The sequence below is a fragment of the Salvelinus fontinalis genome, chromosome 30 (genome assembly GCF_029448725.1).
Source record: "Salvelinus fontinalis isolate EN_2023a chromosome 30, ASM2944872v1, whole genome shotgun sequence".
Classification (NCBI taxonomy): Eukaryota; Metazoa; Chordata; class Actinopteri; order Salmoniformes; family Salmonidae; genus Salvelinus; species Salvelinus fontinalis.
The window spans coordinates 4106510-4128332 of record NC_074694.1 but is presented as its reverse complement, the minus strand read 5'-3'; the positions used below and the strand labels follow the sequence as shown (position 1 = coordinate 4128332).

General features: G+C 45.1%; 1 protein-coding gene across 1 annotated transcript in view; it reads right to left on the bottom strand.

The window, feature by feature from the left end:
- The window catches only part of LOC129828547 (serine palmitoyltransferase 3-like), a 138487-nt gene that overhangs the window by 22723 nt on the left and 93941 nt on the right, over positions 1–21823 (bottom strand). Inside the window, exon 8 of the mRNA XM_055889570.1 lies at positions 6621–6840. Coding sequence (XP_055745545.1) covers positions 6621–6840 — 220 coding nt within the window. The remainder of the gene's footprint in view (positions 1–6620; positions 6841–21823) is intronic.

The following is a 21823-nucleotide window of genomic DNA, read 5'->3' as shown; positions in this document are numbered from 1 at the left end:
TGGAACTTTTGTGAGTGTAATGTTTAATGTACATTTTGTTATTGTTTATTTCATTTTTGTTTATTATCTATTTAACTTGCTTTAGCAATGTAAACACGTTTCCTATGCCAATAAAGCCCTTTGGATTGAAATTGAATTGAGAGAAGTTGTATATATACAGTGGGGCAAAAAAGTATTTAGTCAGCCAACAATTGTGCAAGTTCTCCCACTTAAAAAGATGAGAGAGGCCTGTAATTTTCATCATAGGTACACTTCAACTATGACAGACAAAATGAGAAAAGAAAATCCAGAAAATCACATTGTAGGATTTTTAATGAATTTATTAGCAAATTATGGTGGAAAATAAGTAGGTGAAAAGCTTTAAAATCCTCGGCATACATATCACTGACAATCTGAAATGGTCCACCCACACAGACCTCACAAACTTCTACAGATTGAGAGCATCCTGTTGGGCTGTATCACTGCCTGGTACGGTAACAGCACCGCCTGGTACGGTAACAGCACCGCCTGGTACGGTAACCGCACCGCCTGCAACATCAGGGCTCTCCCGGGGCACACTGCCAGCCCTCCAGGACACCTACACCCCCCGATGTCACAGGAAGGCCAAAAAGATCATCAAGGACAACAACCACCCGAGCCACTGCCTGTTCACCCCGCTATCATCCAGAAGGCGATGTCAGTACAGGTGCATCAAAGCAGGGACCGAGAGACTGAAAAACAGCTTCTATCTCAAGACCATCAGACTGTTAAACAGCCATCGCTAGACGGCTACCACCCGGTTACTCAACCCTGCACCTTAGAGGCTGCTGCCCTCTATACATAGACATGGAATCACTGGCCACTTTAATAATGTTACTCCACCCTCCACCTTAGAGGCTGCTGCCCTCTATACATAGACATGGAATCACACTTTAATAATGTTACTCCACCCTGCACCTTAGAGGCTGCTGCCCCATATACATAGACATGGAATCACACTTTAATAATGTTACTCCACCCTCCACCTTAGAGGCTGCTGCCCTCTATACATAGACATGGAATCACTGGCCACTTTAATAATGTTACTCCACCCTCCACCTTAGAGGCTGCTGCCCTCTATACATAGACATGGAATCACTGGCCACTTTAATAATGTTACTCCACCCTCCACCTTAGAGGCTGCTGCCCCGTAAACATAGACATGGAATCACTGGTCACTTTAATAATGTTACTCCACCCTCCACCTTAGAGGCTGCTGCCCTCTATACATAGACATGGAATCACACTTTAATAATGTTACTCCACCCTCCACCTTAGAGGCTGCTGCCCTCTATACATAGACATGGAATCACTGGTCACTTTAATAATGTTACTCCACCCTCCACCTTAGAGGCTGCTGCCCTCTATAAATAGACATGGAATCACACTTTAATAATGTTACTCCACCCTCCACCTTAGAGGCTGCTGCCCTCTATACATAGACATGGAATCACACTTTAATAATGTTACTCAACCCTCCACCTTAGAGGCTGCTGCCCTCTATACATAAACATGGAATCACTGGTCACTTTAATAATGTTACTCCACCCTGCACCTTAGAGGCTGCTGCCCTCTATACATAGACATGGAATCACTGGTCACTTTAATAATGTTACTCCACCCTCCACCTTAGAGGCTGCTGCCCTCTATACATAGACATGGAATCACTGGCCACTTTAATAATGTTACTCCACCCTCCACCTTAGAGGCTGCTGCCCTCTATACATAGACATGGAATCACTGGTCACTTTAATAATGTTACTCCACCCTGCACCTTAGAGGCTGCTGCCCTCTATACATAGACATGGAATCACACTTTAATAATGTTACTCCACCCTGCACCTTAGAGGCTGCTGCCCTCTATACATAGACATGGAATCACTGGTCACTTTAATAATGTTACTCCACCCTCCACCTTAGAGGCTGCTGCCCTCTATACATAGACATGGAATCACTGGTCACTTTAATAATGTTACTCCACCCTCCACCTTAGAGGCTGCTGCCCTCTATACATAGACATGGAATCACTGGTCACTTTAATAATGTTACTCCACCCTGCACCTTAGAGGCTGCTGCCCTCTATACATAGACATGGAATCACTGGTCACTTTAATAATGTTACTCCACCCTCCACCTTAGAGGCTGCTGCCCTCTATACATAGACATGGAATCACACTTTAATAATGTTACTCCACCCTGCACCTTAGAGGCTGCTGCCCTCTATACATAGACATGGAATCACTGGTCACTTTAATAATGTTACTCCACCCTGCACCTTAGAGGCTGCTGCCCCGTATACATAGACATGGAATCACACTTTAATAATGTTACTCCACCCTGCACCTTAGAGGCTGCTGCCCTCTATACATAGACATGGAATCACTGGTCACTTTAATAATGTTACTCCACCCTGCACCTTAGAGGCTGCTGCCCTCTATACATAAACAAGCAAAGTGTCAATACGGGATTAAGATTGAATCCTACTACACTAGGCTCCGACGCTCATCGGATGTGGCAGGGCTTGAAAACTATTACAGACCACAAAGGGAAGCACAGACGTGAGCTGCCCAGTGACGCGAGCCTACCAGACGAGCTAAATGCCTTTCATGCTCGCCTCGAGGCAAGCAACACTGAAGCATGAATGAGAGCACCAGCTGTTCTGGACGACTGCGTGATAAGGTTCACGGTAGCCAATGTGAGAAAGACCTTTAAACAGCTCAACATTTACAAAGCCGCGGGGCCAGCATGCCAGGACCAACTGGCAAGTGTCTTCACTGACTTAAACCTCTCCCTGACCCAGTCTGTAATACCTACATGTTTCAAGCAGACCACCATAGTCCCTGTGCCCAAGGAAGCCTAAATGATTACTGCCCCGTAGCACTCACGTCAGTAGCCATGAAGTGCTTTGAAAGGCAGGTCATGGCTCACATCAACAGCATCCTCCCGGATACCCAAGACCCACTCCAATTTGCATACCGCCCCAACAGATCCACAGATGACGCAGTCTCTATTGCACTCCACACTGCCCATTCCCACCTGGACAAAAGGTACACCTATGTGAGAATGCTGTTCATTGATTACAGCTCAGCGTTCAACACCATAGTACCCTCAAAGCTCATCCCTAAGCTAAGGACCCTGGGACTAAACAGCTCCCTCTGCAACTGGAGGTAACACGTCCGAAATATAGCCCACATCTGGGGAGTGGAGTGTGGACCGACATCACTCACACACAGAAGAGTTTTTGGGGAGTGTGGACCAGCGTTTGAGTGTCTGTCTCATTTTGAGACTCATAGCCAGCCTCCTGGCCTACCCACTGGAGGGGAAATGAGAGCTACTTGTCACTGGTTTCTTTGATAAATCACTTCATTCTTAAAAAAGCCTTTGATAAACAACCAAATTGTGGCAGTGTGTTTCTCTCCATCCGCACTGCCAGCATTATTAAATACTATTAGAGGACAGGGACAACTATTAGAGGACAGGGACAACTATTAGAGGACAGGGCCAACTATTAGAGGACAGGGACAACTATTAGAGGACAGGACCATCTATTAGAGGCCAGGGCCAACTATTAGAGGACAGGGACAACTATTAGAGGCCAGAGACAACTATTAGAGGACAGGGACAACTATTAGAGGACAGGGACAACTATTAGAGGACAGGGACAACTATTAGAGGACAGGGACAACTATTAGAGGACAGGGCCAACTATTTGAGGACAGGGACAACTATTAGAGGACAGGGACAACTATTAGAGGCCAAGGCCATCTATTAGAGGACAGGGACAACTATTAGAGGACAGGGACAACTATTAGAGGACAGGGACAACTATTAGAGGACAGGGACATCTATTAGAGGACAGGGCCGACTATTAGAGGCCAGGGCCAACTATTAGAGGCCAGGGCCAACTATTAGAGGACAGGGACAACTATTAGAGGACAGGGACAACTATTAAAGGCCAGGGACAACTATTAGAGGCCAGGGACAACTATTGGAGGACAGGGACAACTATTAGAGGCCAGGGAAAACTATTAGAGGCCAGGGACAACTATTAGAGGCCAGGGACAACTATTAGAGGCCAGGGACAACTATTGGAGGACAGGGACAACTATTAGCGGCCAGGGAAAACTATTAGAGGCCAGGGACAACTTATTACTGAGGAGGTATGAATTGGGCTAACATGAAGCAGCATCAGCAGGGAAGAAGGGTCTAAAAGTCCCTCTATCAACCCCTCGCTCTCTTTCCCTCTGCCTTTCTTTCTACACCTCTTCTCTTTCCCTGTCTGTATAGCTCTCTCTCTCTATGTAATTGAAACAGCACGGCTTCCTTCGTTTTGTTCCTATAATCAACTGCCAACTGCCACTCAGATGTGGTTACGTACTGAAGCTTTTAATGGAGTTATAATGAAGAAGGCCCTCAGAGAAAGTAGGGAACATTTGTTGGACACATGGGAGGGCTGAGGGAGAAAAAGGGGACCGGTGTGGGGGAGAAAAGGGGACAAGGTACCGGTGTGGGGGAGAAAAGGGGACCAGGTACCGGTGTGTGGAAAAAAAGGGGACCAGGGCCCGGTTTGGGGAAGAAAAAGGGGACCGGTGTGGGGGAGAAAAGGGGACCGGTGTGGGGGAGAAAAGGGGGACCAGGTACCGGTGTGGGGAAGAAAAGGGGACCGGTGTGGGGGAGAAAAGGGGACCAGGTACCGGTGTGGGGGAGAAAAAGGGACCGGTGTTGGGGAGAAAAGGGGACCGGTGTGGGGGAGAAAAGGGGACCGGTGTGGGGGAGAAAAGGGGACCGGTGTGGGGGAGAAAAGGGGACCAGGTACCGGTGTGGGGAAGAAAAGGGGACCAGGTACCGGTGTGGGGAAGAAAAAGGGTACCGGTGTGGGGGAGAAAAGGGGACCGGTGTGGGGGAGAAAAGGGGACCAGGTACCGGTGTGGGGGAGAAAAGGGGACCGGTGTGGGGGAGAAAAAGGGACTGGTGTTGGGGAGAAAAGGGGACCGGTGTGGGGGAGAAAAGAGGGACCAGGTACCGGTGTGGGGAAGAAAAGGGGACCGGTGTGGGGGAGAAAAGGGGACCAGGTACCGGTGTGGGGGAGAAAAGGGGACCGGTGTGGGGGAGAAAAGGGGACCGGTGTGGGGGAGAAAAAGTGACCGGTGTGGGGGAGAAAAAGGGACCGGTGTTGGGGAGAAAAGGGGACCGGTGTGGGGGAGAAAAGGGGACCGGTGTGGGGGAGAAAAGGGGACCGGTGTGGGGCAGAAAAGGGGACCGGTGTGGGGGAGAAAAGGGGACCAGGTACCGGTGTGGGGAAGAAAAGGGGACCAGGTACCGGTGTGGGGGAGAAAAAGGGACCTGTGTTGGGGAGAAAAGGGGACCGGTGTGGGGGAGAAAAGGGGACCGGTGTGGGGAAGAAAAGGGGACCGGTGTGGGGGAGAAAAAGGGACTAGTGTTGGGGAGAAAAGGGGACCGGTGTGGGGGAGAAAAGGGGACCGGTGTGGGGGAGAAAAGGGGACCGGTGTGGGGGAGAAAAGGGGACCGGTGTGGGGAAGAAAAGGGGACCGGTGTGGGGAAGAAAAGGGGACCGGTGTGGGGGAGAAAAAGGGACTAGTGTTGGGGAGAAAAGGGGACCGGTGTGGGGGAGAAAAAGTGACCGGTGTGGGGGAGAAAAAGGGACCGGTGTGGGGGAGAAAAGAGGACCGGTGTGGGGGAGAAAAGGGGACCGGTGTGGGGGAGAAAAGGGGACCGGTGTGGGGGAGAAAAGGGGACCAGGTACCGGTGTGGGGAAGAAAAGGGGACCAGGTACCGGTGTGGGGGAGAAAAAGGGACCTGTGTTGGGGAGAAAAGGGGACCGGTTTGGGGGAGAAAAGGGGACCGGTGTGGGGAAGAAAAGGGGACCGGTGTGGGGGAGAAAAAGGGACTGGTGTTGGGGAGAAAAGGGGACCGGTGTGGGGGAGAAAAGGGGACCGGTGTGGGGGAGAAAAAGGGACCGGTGTGGGGGAGAAAAGGGGACCGGTGTGGGGAAGAGAAAAAGGGACCGGTGTGGGGAAGAGAAAAAGGGACCGGTGTGGGGGAGAAAAAGGGACCGGTGTGGGGGAGAAAAGGGGACCAGTGTGGGGGAGAAAAGGGGACCAGTGTGGGGGAGAAAAAGGGACCGGTGTGGGGGAGAAAAGGGGACCAGTGTGGGGGAGAAAAGGGGACCAGTGTGGGGGAGAAAAAGGGACCGGTGTGGGGGAGAAAAGGGGACCGGTGTGGGGAAGAGAAAAAGGGACCGGTGTGGGGGAGAAAAGGGGACCGGTGTGGGGGAGAAAAGGGGACCAGTGTGGGGGAGCAAGGTCTACACAGGGACATCTGAAAGCAGAATAAGGAGTTCCCTCCATACAGGAAGCCTGTTGTGCAGGACTAATGGCAAATTCATCTACCTGACGGTGTGAGACTGTCAGATTGAACCCAGGCCTCCTGTCTACACAGGTGTGTGAGCAGGAAGTGAGAATTTACACCTGTTATGCATCTGACTAAAGTGTGTGGAGGAAAAGCAGCAGAAATACATATCTGGGGTAAGGAACAAGCACCAGGAGAGGAGACAGGAGGAGACATGGGGTTGAAGAGCGTACCTTCTTCCCAGCGATGTATCCTCCTGCAGCCCCGAAGCTCTTGGTGAACGTTCCCATCATGACGTCGATGTCCGAGGGGTCCAGCCCGAACAGTTCTGTCACACCCCGACCTGTCGGCCCCACCGCCCCGATACTGTGAGCCTCGTCCAGATACAGGTAGGCCTTGTACTTCTTCTTCAGGGCTACGATGTCTGGCAGACGCACCACAGACCCCTCCATACTGTGGTAGCAAGAGAAGGGAGAAGGACACATTGATTTATTAGCAATTCAAGGAACACTTAACCAGTATGGCTACCACAGCATTCTGCAGTGATACGCCATCACATCTGGTTTGGGCTTAGTGGGACTATCATTTGTTTTTCAACAGGACAATGACCCAACACACCTCCAGGCTGTGTAAGGGCTATTTGACCAAGAAGGAGAGTGATGGAGTGCTGCATCAGATGACCTGGCCTCCACAATCACCCGACCTCAACCCAGTTGAGATGGTCTGGGATGTGACGACCCTCCCACTCTGTCTACCGTATTCTCTCTCTCTCTTTGCTCTCGTTTCCTTATTAGGATGTCGGTGGGCGGAGTATGGAGGGTCGTCAGCTACATGAGAAACACCTGGGCCCGGGTGTGTCCCAGGATAAATAGACCACTTCCACATTCATTGAGGAGACTCTCTCCATTCAGACACAGACAGATTTTGGTTGTGGCATTGTTGTGACTATTTGGTTTGTTTGCGTTGGCACCCTTCAACACCCCTAATTATCACATGTATACATGAGACCACTCACTTACACTACTGACTAGACACACACCGTTGTTAATTGTATTTACTTTACTTCAGGTAATAAATATATTTTCTTATTCTTTATCGCCATGTTGTCGCCCTTTTTTTTTTTTTTTTTTTTTTTTTAATTTTATCCCTTTTTCTCCCCAATTTTTGTGGTATCCAATCGCTAGTAATTACTATCTTGTCTCATCGCTACAACTCCCGTACGGGCTCGGGAGAGACGAAGGTCGAAAGCCATGCGTCCTCCGAGGCACAACCCAACCAAGCCGCACTGCTTCTTTAACACAGCGCGCCTCCAACCCGGAAGCCAGCCGCACCAATGTGTCGGAGGAAACACCGTGCACCTGGCCCCCTTGGTTAGCGCGCACTGCGCCCGGCCCGCCACAGGAGTCGCTGGAGCGCGATGAGACAAGGATATCCCTACCGGCCAAACCCTCCCTAACCCAGACGACGCTAGCCCAATTGTGCGTCGCCCCACGGACCTCCCGGTCGCGGCCGGCTGTGACAGAGCCTGGGGGCGAACCCAGAGACTCTGGTGGCGCAGTTAGCACTGCGATGCAGTGCCCTAGACCACTGCGCCACCCGGGAGGGGTGTTGTCTCCCTTTTGTTACGGGCTTTGAGCCGGTTTGTGACAGGGATGAGTTGGACCACCGAGAGAAGGAAAAGCAGCCAACAAGTGCTCAGCATATGTGGGAACTCCTTCAAGGCTGTTGGAAAAGCATTCCAGATTAAACTGGTTGAGAGAATGCCAAGAGTGTGCAAAGCTGTCATCAAGGCAAAGGGTGGCTATTTGAAGAATCTCAAATATAAAATATATTTTGATTTGTTTAGCATTTCACTACATGATGCCATATGTTTTTTTTCATAGTTCTGATGTCTTCACTATTATTCTACAATGTAGAAAATAGTAAAAATATAGAAAAACCCTTGAATGAGTAGGTGTGTCCTAACTTCTGACTGGTACTGTACATTTATACTGACTCTACAGACCTATACACCTACTCACATACAAGCTGCTGCTACTCTGTTTATCTTCTATTCCGATGGCTAGTCACCTGACCCCTGTACATATCTACCTCCATCACTATACATATCTACCTCCATCACTATACATATCTACCTCCATCACTATACATATCTACCTCTATCACTATACATATCTACCTCCATCACTATACATATCTACCTCCATCACTATACACATCTACCTCCATCACTATACATATCTACCTCCATCACTATACACATCTACCTCCATCACTATACACATCTACCTCCATCACTATACATATCTACCATCTACCTCCATCACTATACATATCTACCTCCATCACTATACATATCTACCATCTACCTCCATCACTATACATATCTACCTCCATCACTATACACATCTACCTCCATCACTATACACATCTACCTCCATCACTATACATCTACCTCCACCACTATACATATCTACCTTCATCACTATACATATCTACCTCCATCACTATACATATCTACCTCCATCACTATACATATCTACCTCCATCACTATACATATCTACCTCCATCACTATACACATCTACCTCCATCACTATACATATCTACCTCCATCACTATACATATCTACCTTCATCACTATACATATCTACCTCCATCACTATACATATCTACCTCCATCACTATACATATCTACCTCCATCACTATACATATCTACCTCCATCACTATACACATCTACCTCCATCACTATACATCTATCTCCACCACTATACATATCTACCTTCATCACTATACATATCTACCTCCATCACTATACATATCTACCTCCATCACTATACATATCTACCTCCATCACTATACATATCTACCTCCATCACTATACACATCTACCTCCATCACTATACACATCTACCTCCATCACTATACATATCTACCTCCATCACTATACATATCTACCTCCATCACTATACATATCTACCTCCATCACTATACATATCTACCTCCATCACTATACATATCTACCTCCATCACTATACATATCTACCTCCATCACTATACATATCTACCTCCATCACTATACATATCTACCTCCATCACTATACATATCTACCTCCATCACTATACATATCTACCTCCATCACTATACATATCTACCTCCATCACTATACATATCTACCTCCATCACTATACATATCTACCTCCATCACTATACATATCTACCTCCATCACTATACATATCTACCTCCATCACTATACATATCTACCTCCATCACTATACATATCTACCTCCATCACTATACATATCTACCTCCATCACTATACATATCTACCTCCATCACTATACATATCTACCTCCATCACTATACATATCTACCTCCATCACTATACATATCTACCTCCATCACTATACATATCTACCTCCATCACTATACACATCTACCTCCATCACTATACACATCTACCTCCATCACTATACACATCTACCTCCATCACTATACACATCTACCTCCATCACTATACACATCTACCTCCATCACTATACACATCTACCTCCATCACTATAAATATCTACCTCCATCACTATACACATCTACCTCCATCACTATACATATCTACCTCCATCACTATACATATCTACCTCCATCCCTATACATATCTACCTCCATCACTATACATATCTACCTCCATCACTATACACATCTACCTCCATCACTATACATATCTACCTCCATCACTATACACATCTACCTCCATCACTATACATATCTACCTCCATCACTATACATATCTACCTTCATCACTATTAACATATCTACCTCCATCACTATACATATCTACCTCCATCACTATACATATCTACCTCCATCACTATACATATCTACCTCCATCACTATACACATCTACCTCCATCACTATACATATCTACCTCCATCACTATACATATCTACCTCCATCACTATACATATCTACCTCCATCACTATACATATCTACATATCTACCTCCATCACTATACATATCTAGCTCCATCACTATACATATCTACATATCTACCTCCATCACTATACACATCTACCATCTACCTCCATCACTATACATATCTACCTCCATCACTATACACATCTACCTCCATCACTATACATATATACATATCTACCTCCATCACTATATATATCTACCTCCATCACTCCAGTATCCCTGTCCCCTTCCCCCTATACATATCTACCTCCATCACTCCAGTATCCCTGTCCCCTTCCCCCTATACATATCTACCTCCATCACTCCAGTATCCCTGTCCCCTTCCCCCTATACATATCTACCTCCATCACTCCAGTATCCCTGTCCCCTTCCCCCTATACATATCTACCTCCATCACTCCAGTATCCCTGTCCCCTTCCCCCTATACATATCTACCTCCATCACTCCAGTATCCCCTTCCCCCTATACATATCTACCTCCATCACTCCAGTATCCCTGTCCCCTTCCCCCTATACATATCTACCTCCATCACTCCAGTATCCCTGTCCCCTTCCCCCTATACATATCTACCTCCATCACTCCAGTATCCCTGTCCCCTTACCCCTATACATATCTACCTCCATCACTCCAGTATCCCTGTACATTGTTAATATGGTACTGACCCTGTATATAGTCACCTTACCCCTATACATATCTACCTCCATCACTCCAGTATCCCTGTACATTGTTAATATGGTACTGACCCTGTATATAGTATGATTACCCCTATACATATCTACCTCCATCACTCCAGTATCCCTGTACATTGTTAATATGGTACTGACCCTGTATATAGTCACCTTACCCCTATACATATCTACCTCCATCACTCCAGTATCCCTGTCTCCTTACCCCTATACATATCTACCTCCATCACTCCAGTATCCCTGTCTCCTTCCCCCTATACATATCTACCTCCATCACTCCAGTATCCCTGTACATTGTTAATATGATACTGACCCTGTATATAGTTTACTGACTTACTTATTGTGTTCTTATTTCTCGTGTGTTTTTTCTAATGATACATTGTTGTTAATGACTGCATTGCTGGGTTTAGAACTTGCAAGAAATGCATTTCACTGTACTTGTACATTTGACATTAAAACTTGAAGCTTGAAATGAGAGAGCAAAACACGAGCCAAGAAGAAAATCAGTTAGTGGAGGAGTGTGTGAAAGAGAGAGAGAGGTGTTGATCTGAGGAGGGTTCTGTTCAGTATCAGCTCCTATAATGACATGAGGAGGGTTCTGTTCAGTATCAGCTCCTATAATGACATGAGGGTTCTGTTCAGTATCAGCTCCTATAATGACATGAGGAGGGTTCTGTTCAGTATCAGCTCCTATAATGACATGAGGAGGGTTCTGTTCAGTATCAGCTCCTATAATGACATGAGGGTTCTGTTCAGTATCAGCTCCTATAATGACATGAGGGTTCTGTTCAGTATCAGCTCCTATAATGACATGAGGGTTCTGTTCAGTATCAGCTCCTATAATGACATGAGGGTTCTGTTCAGTATCAGCTCCTATAATGACATGAGGAGGGTTCTGTTCAGTATCAGCTCCTATAATGACATGAGGAGGGTTCTGTCCAGTATCAGCTCCTATAATGACATGAGGGTTCTGTTCAGTATCAGCTCCTATAATGACATGAGGAGGGTTCTGTTCAGTATCAGCTCCTATAATGACATGAGGGTTCTGTTCAGTATCAGCTCCTATAATGACATGAGGGTTCTGTTCAGTATCAGCTCCTATAATGACATGAGGAGGGTTCTGTTCAGTATCAGCTCCTATAATGACATGAGGGTTCTGTTCAGTATCAGCTCCTATAATGACATGAGGAGGGTTCTGTTCAGTATCAGCTCCTATAATGACATGAGGAGGGTTCTGTTCAGTATCAGCTCCTATAATGACATGAGGAGGGTTCTGTTCAGTATCAGCTCCTATAATGACATGAGGGTTCTGTTCAGTATCAGCTCCTATAATGACATGAGGGTTCTGTTCAGTATCAGCTCCTATAATGACATGAGGAGGGTTCTGTTCAGTATCAGCTCCTATAATGACATGAGGGTTCTGTTCAGTATCAGCTCCTATAATGACATGAGGAGGGTTCTGTTCAGTATCAGCTCCTATAATGACATGAGGAGGGTTCTGTTCAGTATCAGCTCCTATAATGACATGAGGAGGGTTCTGTTCAGTATCAGCTCCTATAATGACATGAGGAGGGTTCTGTTCAGTATCAGCTCCTATAATGACATGAGGGTTCTGTTCAGTATCAGCTCCTATAATGACATGAGGAGGGTTCTGTTCAGTATCAGCTCCTATAATGACATGAGGGTTCTGTTCAGTATCAGCTCCTATAATGACATGAGGGTTCTGTTCAGTATCAGCTCCTATAATGACATGAGGGTTCTGTTCAGTATCAGCTCCTATAATGACATGAGGGTTCTGTTCAGTATCAGCTCCTATAATGACATGAGGGTTCTGTTCAGTATCAGCTCCTATAATGACATGAGGGTTCTGTTCAGTATCAGCTCCTATAATGACATGAGGAGGGTTCTGTTCAGTATCAGCTCCTATAATGACATGAGGGTTCTGTTCAGTATCAGCTCCTATAATGACATGAGGAGGGTTCTGTTCAGTATCAGCTCCTATAATGACATGAGGGTTCTGTTCAGTATCAGCTCCTATAATGACATGAGGGTTCTGTTCAGTATCAGCTCCTATAATGACATGAGGGTTCTGTTCAGTATCAGCTCCTATAATGACATGAGGAGGGTTCTGTTCAGTATCAGCTCCTATAATGACATGAGGGTTCTGTTCAGTATCAGCTCCTATAATGACATGAGGGTTCTGTTCAGTATCAGCTCCTATAATGACATGAGGAGGGTTCTGTTCAGTATCAGCTCCTATAATGACATGAGGAGGGTTCTGTTCAGTATCAGCTCCTATAATGACATGAGGAGGGTTCTGTTCAGTATCAGCTCCTATAATGACATGAGGAGGGCCCTGTTCAGTATCAGCTCCTATAATGACATGAGGAGGGTTCTGTTCAGTATCAGCTCCTATAATGACAGGAGGGTTCTGTTCAGTATCAGCTCCTATAATGACATGAGGGTTCTGTTCAGTATCAGCTCCTATAATGACATGAGGGTTCTGTTCAGTATCAGCTCCTATAATGACATGAGGGTTCTGTTCAGTATCAGCTCCTATAATGACATGAGGGTTCTGTTCAGTATCAGCTCCTATAATGACATGAGGGTTCTGTTCAGTATCAGCTCCTATAATGACATGAGGGTTCTGTTCAGTATCAGCTCCTATAATGACATGAGGAGGGTTCTGTCCAGTATCAGCTCCTATAATGACATGAGGGTTCTGTTCAGTATCAGCTCCTATAATGACATGAGGAGGGTTCTGTTCAGTATCAGCTCCTATAATGACATGAGGGTTCTGTTCAGTATCAGCTCCTATAATGACATGAGGGTTCTGTTCAGTATCAGCTCCTATAATGACATGAGGAGGGTTCTGTCCAGTATCAGCTCCTATAATGACATGAGGGTTCTGTTCAGTATCAGCTCCTATAATGACATGAGGAGGGTTCTGTTCAGTATCAGCTCCTATAATGACATGAGGAGGGTTCTGTTCAGTATCAGCTCCTATAATGACATGAGGGTTCTGTTCAGTATCAGCTCCTATAATGACATGAGGAGGGTTCTGTTCAGTATCAGCTCCTATAATGACATGAGGAGGGTTCTGTTCAGTATCAGCTCCTATAATGACATGAGGGTTCTGTTCAGTATCAGCTCCTATAATGACATGAGGAGGGTTCTGTTCAGTATCAGCTCCTATAATGACATGAGGGTTCTGTTCAGTATCAGCTCCTATAATGACATGAGGAGGGTTCTGTTCAGTATCAGCTCCTATAATGACATGAGGGTTCTGTTCAGTATCAGCTCCTATAATGACATGAGGAGGGTTCTGTTCAGTATCAGCTCCTATAATGACATGAGGGTTCTGTTCAGTATCAGCTCCTATAATGACATGAGGAGGGTTCTGTTCAGTATCAGCTCCTATAATGACATGAGGAGGGTTCTGTTCAGTATCAGCTCCTATAATGACATGAGGGTTCTGTTCAGTATCAGCTCCTATAATGACATGAGGGTTCTGTTCAGTATCAGCTCCTATAATGACATGAGGGTTCTGTTCAGTATCAGCTCCTATAATGACATGAGGGTTCTGTTCAGTATCAGCTCCTATAATGACATGAGGGTTCTGTTCAGTATCAGCTCCTATAATGACATGAGGGTTCTGTTCAGTATCAGCTCCTATAATGACATGAGGGTTCTGTTCAGTATCAGCTCCTATAATGACATGAGGGTTCTGTTCAGTATCAGCTCCTATAATGACATGAGGAGGGTTCTGTCCAGTATCAGCTCCTATAATGACATGAGGGTTCTGTTCAGTATCAGCTCCTATAATGACATGAGGAGGGTTCTGTTCAGTATCAGCTCCTATAATGACATGAGGAGGGTTCTGTTCAGTATCAGCTCCTATAATGACATGAGGAGGGTTCTGTTCAGTATCAGCTCCTATAATGACATGAGGGTTCTGTTCAGTATCAGCTCCTATAATGACATGAGGAGGGTTCTGTTCAGTATCAGCTCCTATAATGACATGAGGGTTCTGTTCAGTATCAGCTCCTATAATGACATGAGGAGGGTTCTGTTCAGTATCAGCTCCTATAATGACATGAGGAGGGTTCTGTTCAGTATCAGCTCCTATAATGACATGAGGAGGGTTCTGTTCAGTATCAGCTCCTATAATGACATGAGGGTTCTGTTCAGTATCAGCTCCTATAATGACATGAGGGTTCTGTTCAGTATCAGCTCCTATAATGACATGAGGAGGGCCCTGTTCAGTATCAGCTCCTATAATGACATGAGGGTTCTGTTCAGTATCAGCTCCTATAATGACATGAGGAGGGCCCTGTTCAGTATCAGCTCCTATAATGACATGAGGGTTCTGTTCAGTATCAGCTCCTATAATGACATGAGGGTTCTGTTCAGTATCAGCTCCTATAATGACATGAGGAGGGTTCTGTTCAGTATCAGCTCCTATAATGACATGAGGGTTCTGTTCAGTATCAGCTCCTATAATGACATGAGGAGGGTTCTGTTCAGTATCAGCTCCTATAATGACATGAGGGTTCTGTTCAGTATCAGCTCCTATAATGACACGAGGAGGGTTCTGTTCAGTATCAGCTCCTATAATGACATGAGGGTTCTGTTCAGTATCAGCTCCTATAATGACATGAGGGTTCTGTTCAGTATCAGCTCCTATAATGACATGAGGAGGGTTCTGTTCAGTATCAGCTCCTATAATGACATGAGGGTTCTGTTCAGTATCAGCTCCTATAATGACATGAGGAGGGTTCTGTTCAGTATCAGCTCCTATAATGACATGAGGAGGGTTCTGTTCAGTATCAGCTCCTATAATGACATGAGGGTTCTGTTCAGTATCAGCTCCTATAATGACATGAGGAGGGTTCTGTTCAGTATCAGCTCCTATAATGACATGAGGGTTCTGTTCAGTATCAGCTCCTATAATGACATGAGGAGGGTTCTGTTCAGTATCAGCTCCTATAATGACATGAGGGTTCTGTTCAGTATCAGCTCCTATAATGACATGAGGAGGGTTCTGTTCAGTATCAGCTCCTATAATGACATGAGGAGGGTTCTGTTCAGTATCAGCTCCTATAATGACATGAGGGTTCTGTTCAGTATCAGCTCCTATAATGACATGAGGAGGGCCCTGTTCAGTATCAGCTCCTATAATGACATGAGGGTTCTGTTCAGTATCAGCTCCTATAATGACATGAGGGTTCTGTTCAGTATCAGCTCCTATAATGACATGAGGGTTCTGTTCAGTATCAGCTCCTATAATGACATGAGGGTTCTGTTCAGTATCAGCTCCTATAATGACATGAGGAGGGTTCTGTTCAGTATCAGCTCCTATAATGACATGAGGGTTCTGTTCAGTATCAGCTCCTATAATGACATGAGGGTTCTGTTCAGTATCAGCTCCTATAATGACATGAGGGTTCTGTTCAGTATCAGCTCCTATAATGACATGAGGGTTCTGTTCAGTATCAGCTCCTATAATGACATGAGGGTTCTGTTCAGTATCAGCTCCTATAATGACATGAGGGTTCTGTTCAGTATCAGCTCCTATAATGACATGAGGGTTCTGTTCAGTATCAGCTCCTATAATGACATGAGGAGGGTTCTGTTCAGTATCAGCTCCTATAATGACATGAGGGTTCTGTTCAGTATCAGCTCCTATAATGACATGAGGAGGGTTCTGTTCAGTATCAGCTCCTATAATGACATGAGGAGGGTTCTGTTCAGTATCAGCTCCTATAATGACATGAGGGTTCTGTTCAGTATCAGCTCCTATAATGACATGAGGAGGGTTCTGTTCAGTATCAGCTCCTATAATGACATGAGGAGGGTTCTGTTCAGTATCAGCTCCTATAATGACATGAGGAGGGTTCTGTTCAGTATCAGCTCCTATAATGACATGAGGGTTCTGTTCAGTATCAGCTCCTATAATGACATGAGGAGGGTTCTGTTCAGTATCAGCTCCTATAATGACATGAGGGTTCTGTTCAGTATCAGCTCCTATAATGACATGAGGGTTCTGTTCAGTATCAGCTCCTATAATGACATGAGGAGGGTTCTGTTCAGTATCAGCTCCTATAATGACATGAGGGTTCTGTTCAGTATCAGCTCCTATAATGACATGAGGGTTCTGTTCAGTATCAGCTCCTATAATGACATGAGGGTTCTGTTCAGTATCAGCTCCTATAATGACATGAGGAGGGTTCTGTTCAGTATCAGCTCCTATAATGACATGAGGAGGGTTCTGTTCAGTATCAGCTCCTATAATGACATGAGGGTTCTGTTCAGTATCAGCTCCTATAATGACATGAGGAGGGTTCTGTTCAGTATCAGCTCCTATAATGACATGAGGAGGTTCTGTTCAGTATCAGCTCCTATAATGACATGAGGAGGGTTCTGTTCAGTATCAGCTCCTATAATGACATGAGGGTTCTGTTCAGTATCAGCTCCTATAATGACATGAGGAGGGTTCTGTTCAGTATCAGCTCCTATAATGACATGAGGAGGGTTCTGTTCAGTATCAGCTCCTATAATGACATGAGGAGGGTTCTGTTCAGTATCAGCTCCTATAATGACATGAGGGTTCTGTTCAGTATCAGCTCCTATAATGACATGAGGGTTCTGTTCAGTATCAGCTCCTATAATGACATGAGGGTTCTGTTCAGTATCAGCTCCTATAATGACATGAGGGGTTCTGTTCAGTATCAGCTCCTATAATGACATGAGGGTTCTGTTCAGTATCAGCTCCTATAATGACATGAGGGTTCTGTTCAGTATCAGCTCCTATAATGACATGAGGGTTCTGTTCAGTATCAGCTCCTATAATGACATGAGGAGGGTTCTGTTCAGTATCAGCTCCTATAATGACATGAGGAGGGTTCTGTTCAGTATCAGCTCCTATAATGACATGAGGGTTCTGTTCAGTATCAGCTCCTATAATGACATGAGGGTTCTGTTCAGTATCAGCTCCTATAATGACATGAGGAGGGTTCTGTTCAGTATCAGCTCCTATAATGACATGAGGGTTCTGTTCAGTATCAGCTCCTATAATGACATGAGGAGGGTTCTGTTCAGTATCAGCTCCTATAATGACATGAGGGTTCTGTTCAGTATCAGCTCCTATAATGACATGAGGAGGGTTCTGTTCAGTATCAGCTCCTATAATGACATGAGGGTTCTGTTCAGTATCAGCTCCTATAATGACATGAGGGTTCTGTTCAGTATCAGCTCCTATAATGACATGAGGAGGGTTCTGTTCAGTATCAGCTCCTATAATGACATGAGGGTTCTGTTCAGTATCAGCTCCTATAATGACATGAGGAGGGTTCTGTTCAGTATCAGCTCCTATAATGACATGAGGGTTCTGTTCAGTATCAGCTCCTATAATGACATGAGGGTTCTGTTCAGTATCAGCTCCTATAATGACATGAGGAGGGTTCTGTTCAGTATCAGCTCCTATAATGACATGAGGAGGGTTCTGTTCAGTATCAGCTCCTATAATGACATGAGGGTTCTGTTCAGTATCAGCTCCTATAATGACATGAGGGTTCTGTTCAGTATCAGCTCCTATAATGACATGAGGGTTCTGTTCAGTATCAGCTCCTATAATGACATGAGGAGGGTTCTGTTCAGTATCAGCTCCTATAATGACATGAGGGTTCTGTTCAGTATCAGCTCCTATAATGACATGAGGGGTTCTGTTCAGTATCAGCTCCTATAATGACATGAGGGGGGTTCTGTTCAGTATCAGCTCCTATAATGACATGAGGAGGGTTCTGTTCAGTATCAGCTCCTATAATGACATGAGGGTTCTGTTCAGTATCAGCTCCTATAATGACATGAGGGTTCTGTTCAGTATCAGCTCCTATAATGACATGAGGAGGGTTCTGTTCAGTATCAGCTCCTATAATGACATGAGGGTTCTGTTCAGTATCAGCTCCTATAATGACATGAGGGGGGTTCTGTTCAGTATCAGCTCCTATAATGACATGAGGAGGGTTCTGTTCAGTATCAGCTCCTATAATGACATGAGGGTTCTGTTCAGTATCAGCTCCTATAATGACATGAGGAGGGTTCTGTTCAGTATCAGCTCCTATAATGACATGAGGAGGGTTCTGTTCAGTATCAGCTCCTATAATGACATGAGGGTTCTGTTCAGTATCAGCTCCTATAATGACATGAGGAGGGTTCTGTTCAGTATCAGCTCCTATAATGACATGAGGAGGGTTCTGTTCAGTATCAGCTCCTATAATGACATGAGGAGGGTTCTGTTCAGTATCAGCTCCTATAATGACATGAGGAGGGTTCTGTTCAGTATCAGCTCCTATAATGACATGAGGGTTCTGTTCAGTATCAGCTCCTATAATGACATGAGGAGGGTTCTGTTCAGTATCAGCTCCTATAATGACATGAGGAGGGTTCTGTTCAGTATCAGCTCCTATAATGACATGAGGGTTCTGTTCAGTATCAGCTCCTATAATGACATGAGGGTTCTGTTCAGTATCAGCTCCTATAATGACATGAGGAGGGTTCTGTTCAGTATCAGCTCCTATAATGACATGAGGGTTCTGTTCAGTATCAGCTCCTATAATGACATGAGGAGGGTTCTGTTCAGTATCAGCTCCTATAATGACATGAGGGTTCTGTTCAGTATCAGCTCCTATAATGACATGAGGGTTCTGTTCAGTATCAGCTCCTATAATGACATGAGGAGGGTTCTGTTCAGTATCAGCTCCTATAATGACATGAGGGTTCTGTTCAGTATCAGCTCCTATAATGACATGAGGAGGGTTCTGTTCAGTATCAGCTCCTATAATGACATGAGGGTTCTGTTCAGTATCAGCTCCTATAATGACATGAGGAGGGTTCTGTTCAGTATCAGCTCCTATAATGACATGAGGGTTCTGTTCAGTATCAGCTCCTATAATGACATGAGGGTTCTGTTCAGTATCAGCTCCTATAATGACATGAGGAGGGTTCTGTTCAGTATCAGCTCCTATAATGACATGAGGGTTCTGTTCAGTATCAGCTCCTATAATGACATGAGGAGGGTTCTGTTCAGTATCAGCTCCTATAATGACATGAGGAGGGTTCTGTTCAGTATCAGCTCCTATAATGACATGAGGGTTCTGTTCAGTATCAGCTCCTATAATGACATGAGGGTTCTGTTCAGTATCAGCTCCTATAATGACATGAGGAGGGTTCTGTTCAGTATCAGCTCCTATAATGACATGAGGGTTCTGTTCAGTATCAGCTCCTATAATGACATGAGGAGGGTTCTGTTCAGTATCAGCTCCTATAATGACATGAGGGTTCTGTTCAGTATCAGCTCCTATAATGACATGAGGGTTCTGTTCAGTATCAGCTCCTATAATGACATGAGGGTTCTGTTCAGTATCAGCTCCTATAATGACATGAGGGTTCTGTTCAGTATCAGCTCCTATAATGACATGAGGAGGGTTCTGTTCAGTATCAGCTCCTATAATGACATGAGGGTTCTGTTCAGTATCAGCTCCTATAATGACATGAGGGTTCTGTTCAGTATCAGCTCCTATAATGACATGAGGGTTCTGTTCAGTATCAGCTCCTATAATGACATGAGGGTTCTGTTCAGTATCAGCTCCTATAATGACATGAGGGGTTCTGTTCAGTATCAGCTCCTATAATGACATGAGGGTTCTGTTCAGTATCAGCTCCTATAATGACATGAGGGTTCTGTTCAGTATCAGCTCCTATAATGACATGAGGAGGGTTCTGTTCAGTATCAGCTCCTATAATGACATGAGGGTTCTGTTCAGTATCAGCTCCTATAATGACATGAGGAGGGTTCTGTTCAGTATCAGCTCCTATAATGACATGAGGAGGGTTCTGTTCAGTATCAGCTCCTATAATGACATGAGGGTTCTGTTCAGTATCAGCTCCTATAATGACATGAGGAGGGTTCTGTTCAGTATCAGCTCCTATAATGACATGAGGAGGGTTCTGTTCAGTATCAGCTCCTATAATGACATGAGGAGGGTTCTGTTCAGTATCAGCTCCTATAATGACATGAGGGTTCTGTTCAGTATCAGCTCCTATAATGACATGAGGAGGGTTCTGTTCAGTATCAGCTCCTATAATGACATGAGGGTTCTGTTCAGTATCAGCTCCTATAATGACATGAGGGTTCTGTTCAGTATCAGCTCCTATAATGACATGAGGAGGGTTCTGTTCAGTATCAGCTCCTATAATGACATGAGGAGGTTCTGTTCAGTATCAGCTCCTATAATGACATGAGGGTTCTGTTCAGTATCAGCTCCTATAATGACATGAGGGTTCTGTTCAGTATCAGCTCCTATAATGACATGAGGAGGGTTCTGTTCAGTATCAGCTCCTATAATGACATGAGGGTTCTGTTCAGTATCAGCTCCTATAATGACATGAGGGTTCTGTTCAGTATCAGCTCCTATAATGACATGAGGGTTCTGTTCAGTATCAGCTCCTATAATGACATGAGGGGGGTTCTGTTCAGTATCAGCTCCTATAATGACATGAGGAGGGTTCTGTTCAGTATCAGCTCCTATAATGACATGAGGGTTCTGTTCAGTATCAGCTCCTATAATGACATGAGGAGGGTTCTGTTCAGTATCAGCTCCTATAATGACATGAGGAGGGTTCTGTTCAGTATCAGCTCCTATAATGACATGAGGAGGGTTCTGTTCAGTATCAGCTCCTATAATGACATGAGGGTTCTGTTCAGTATCA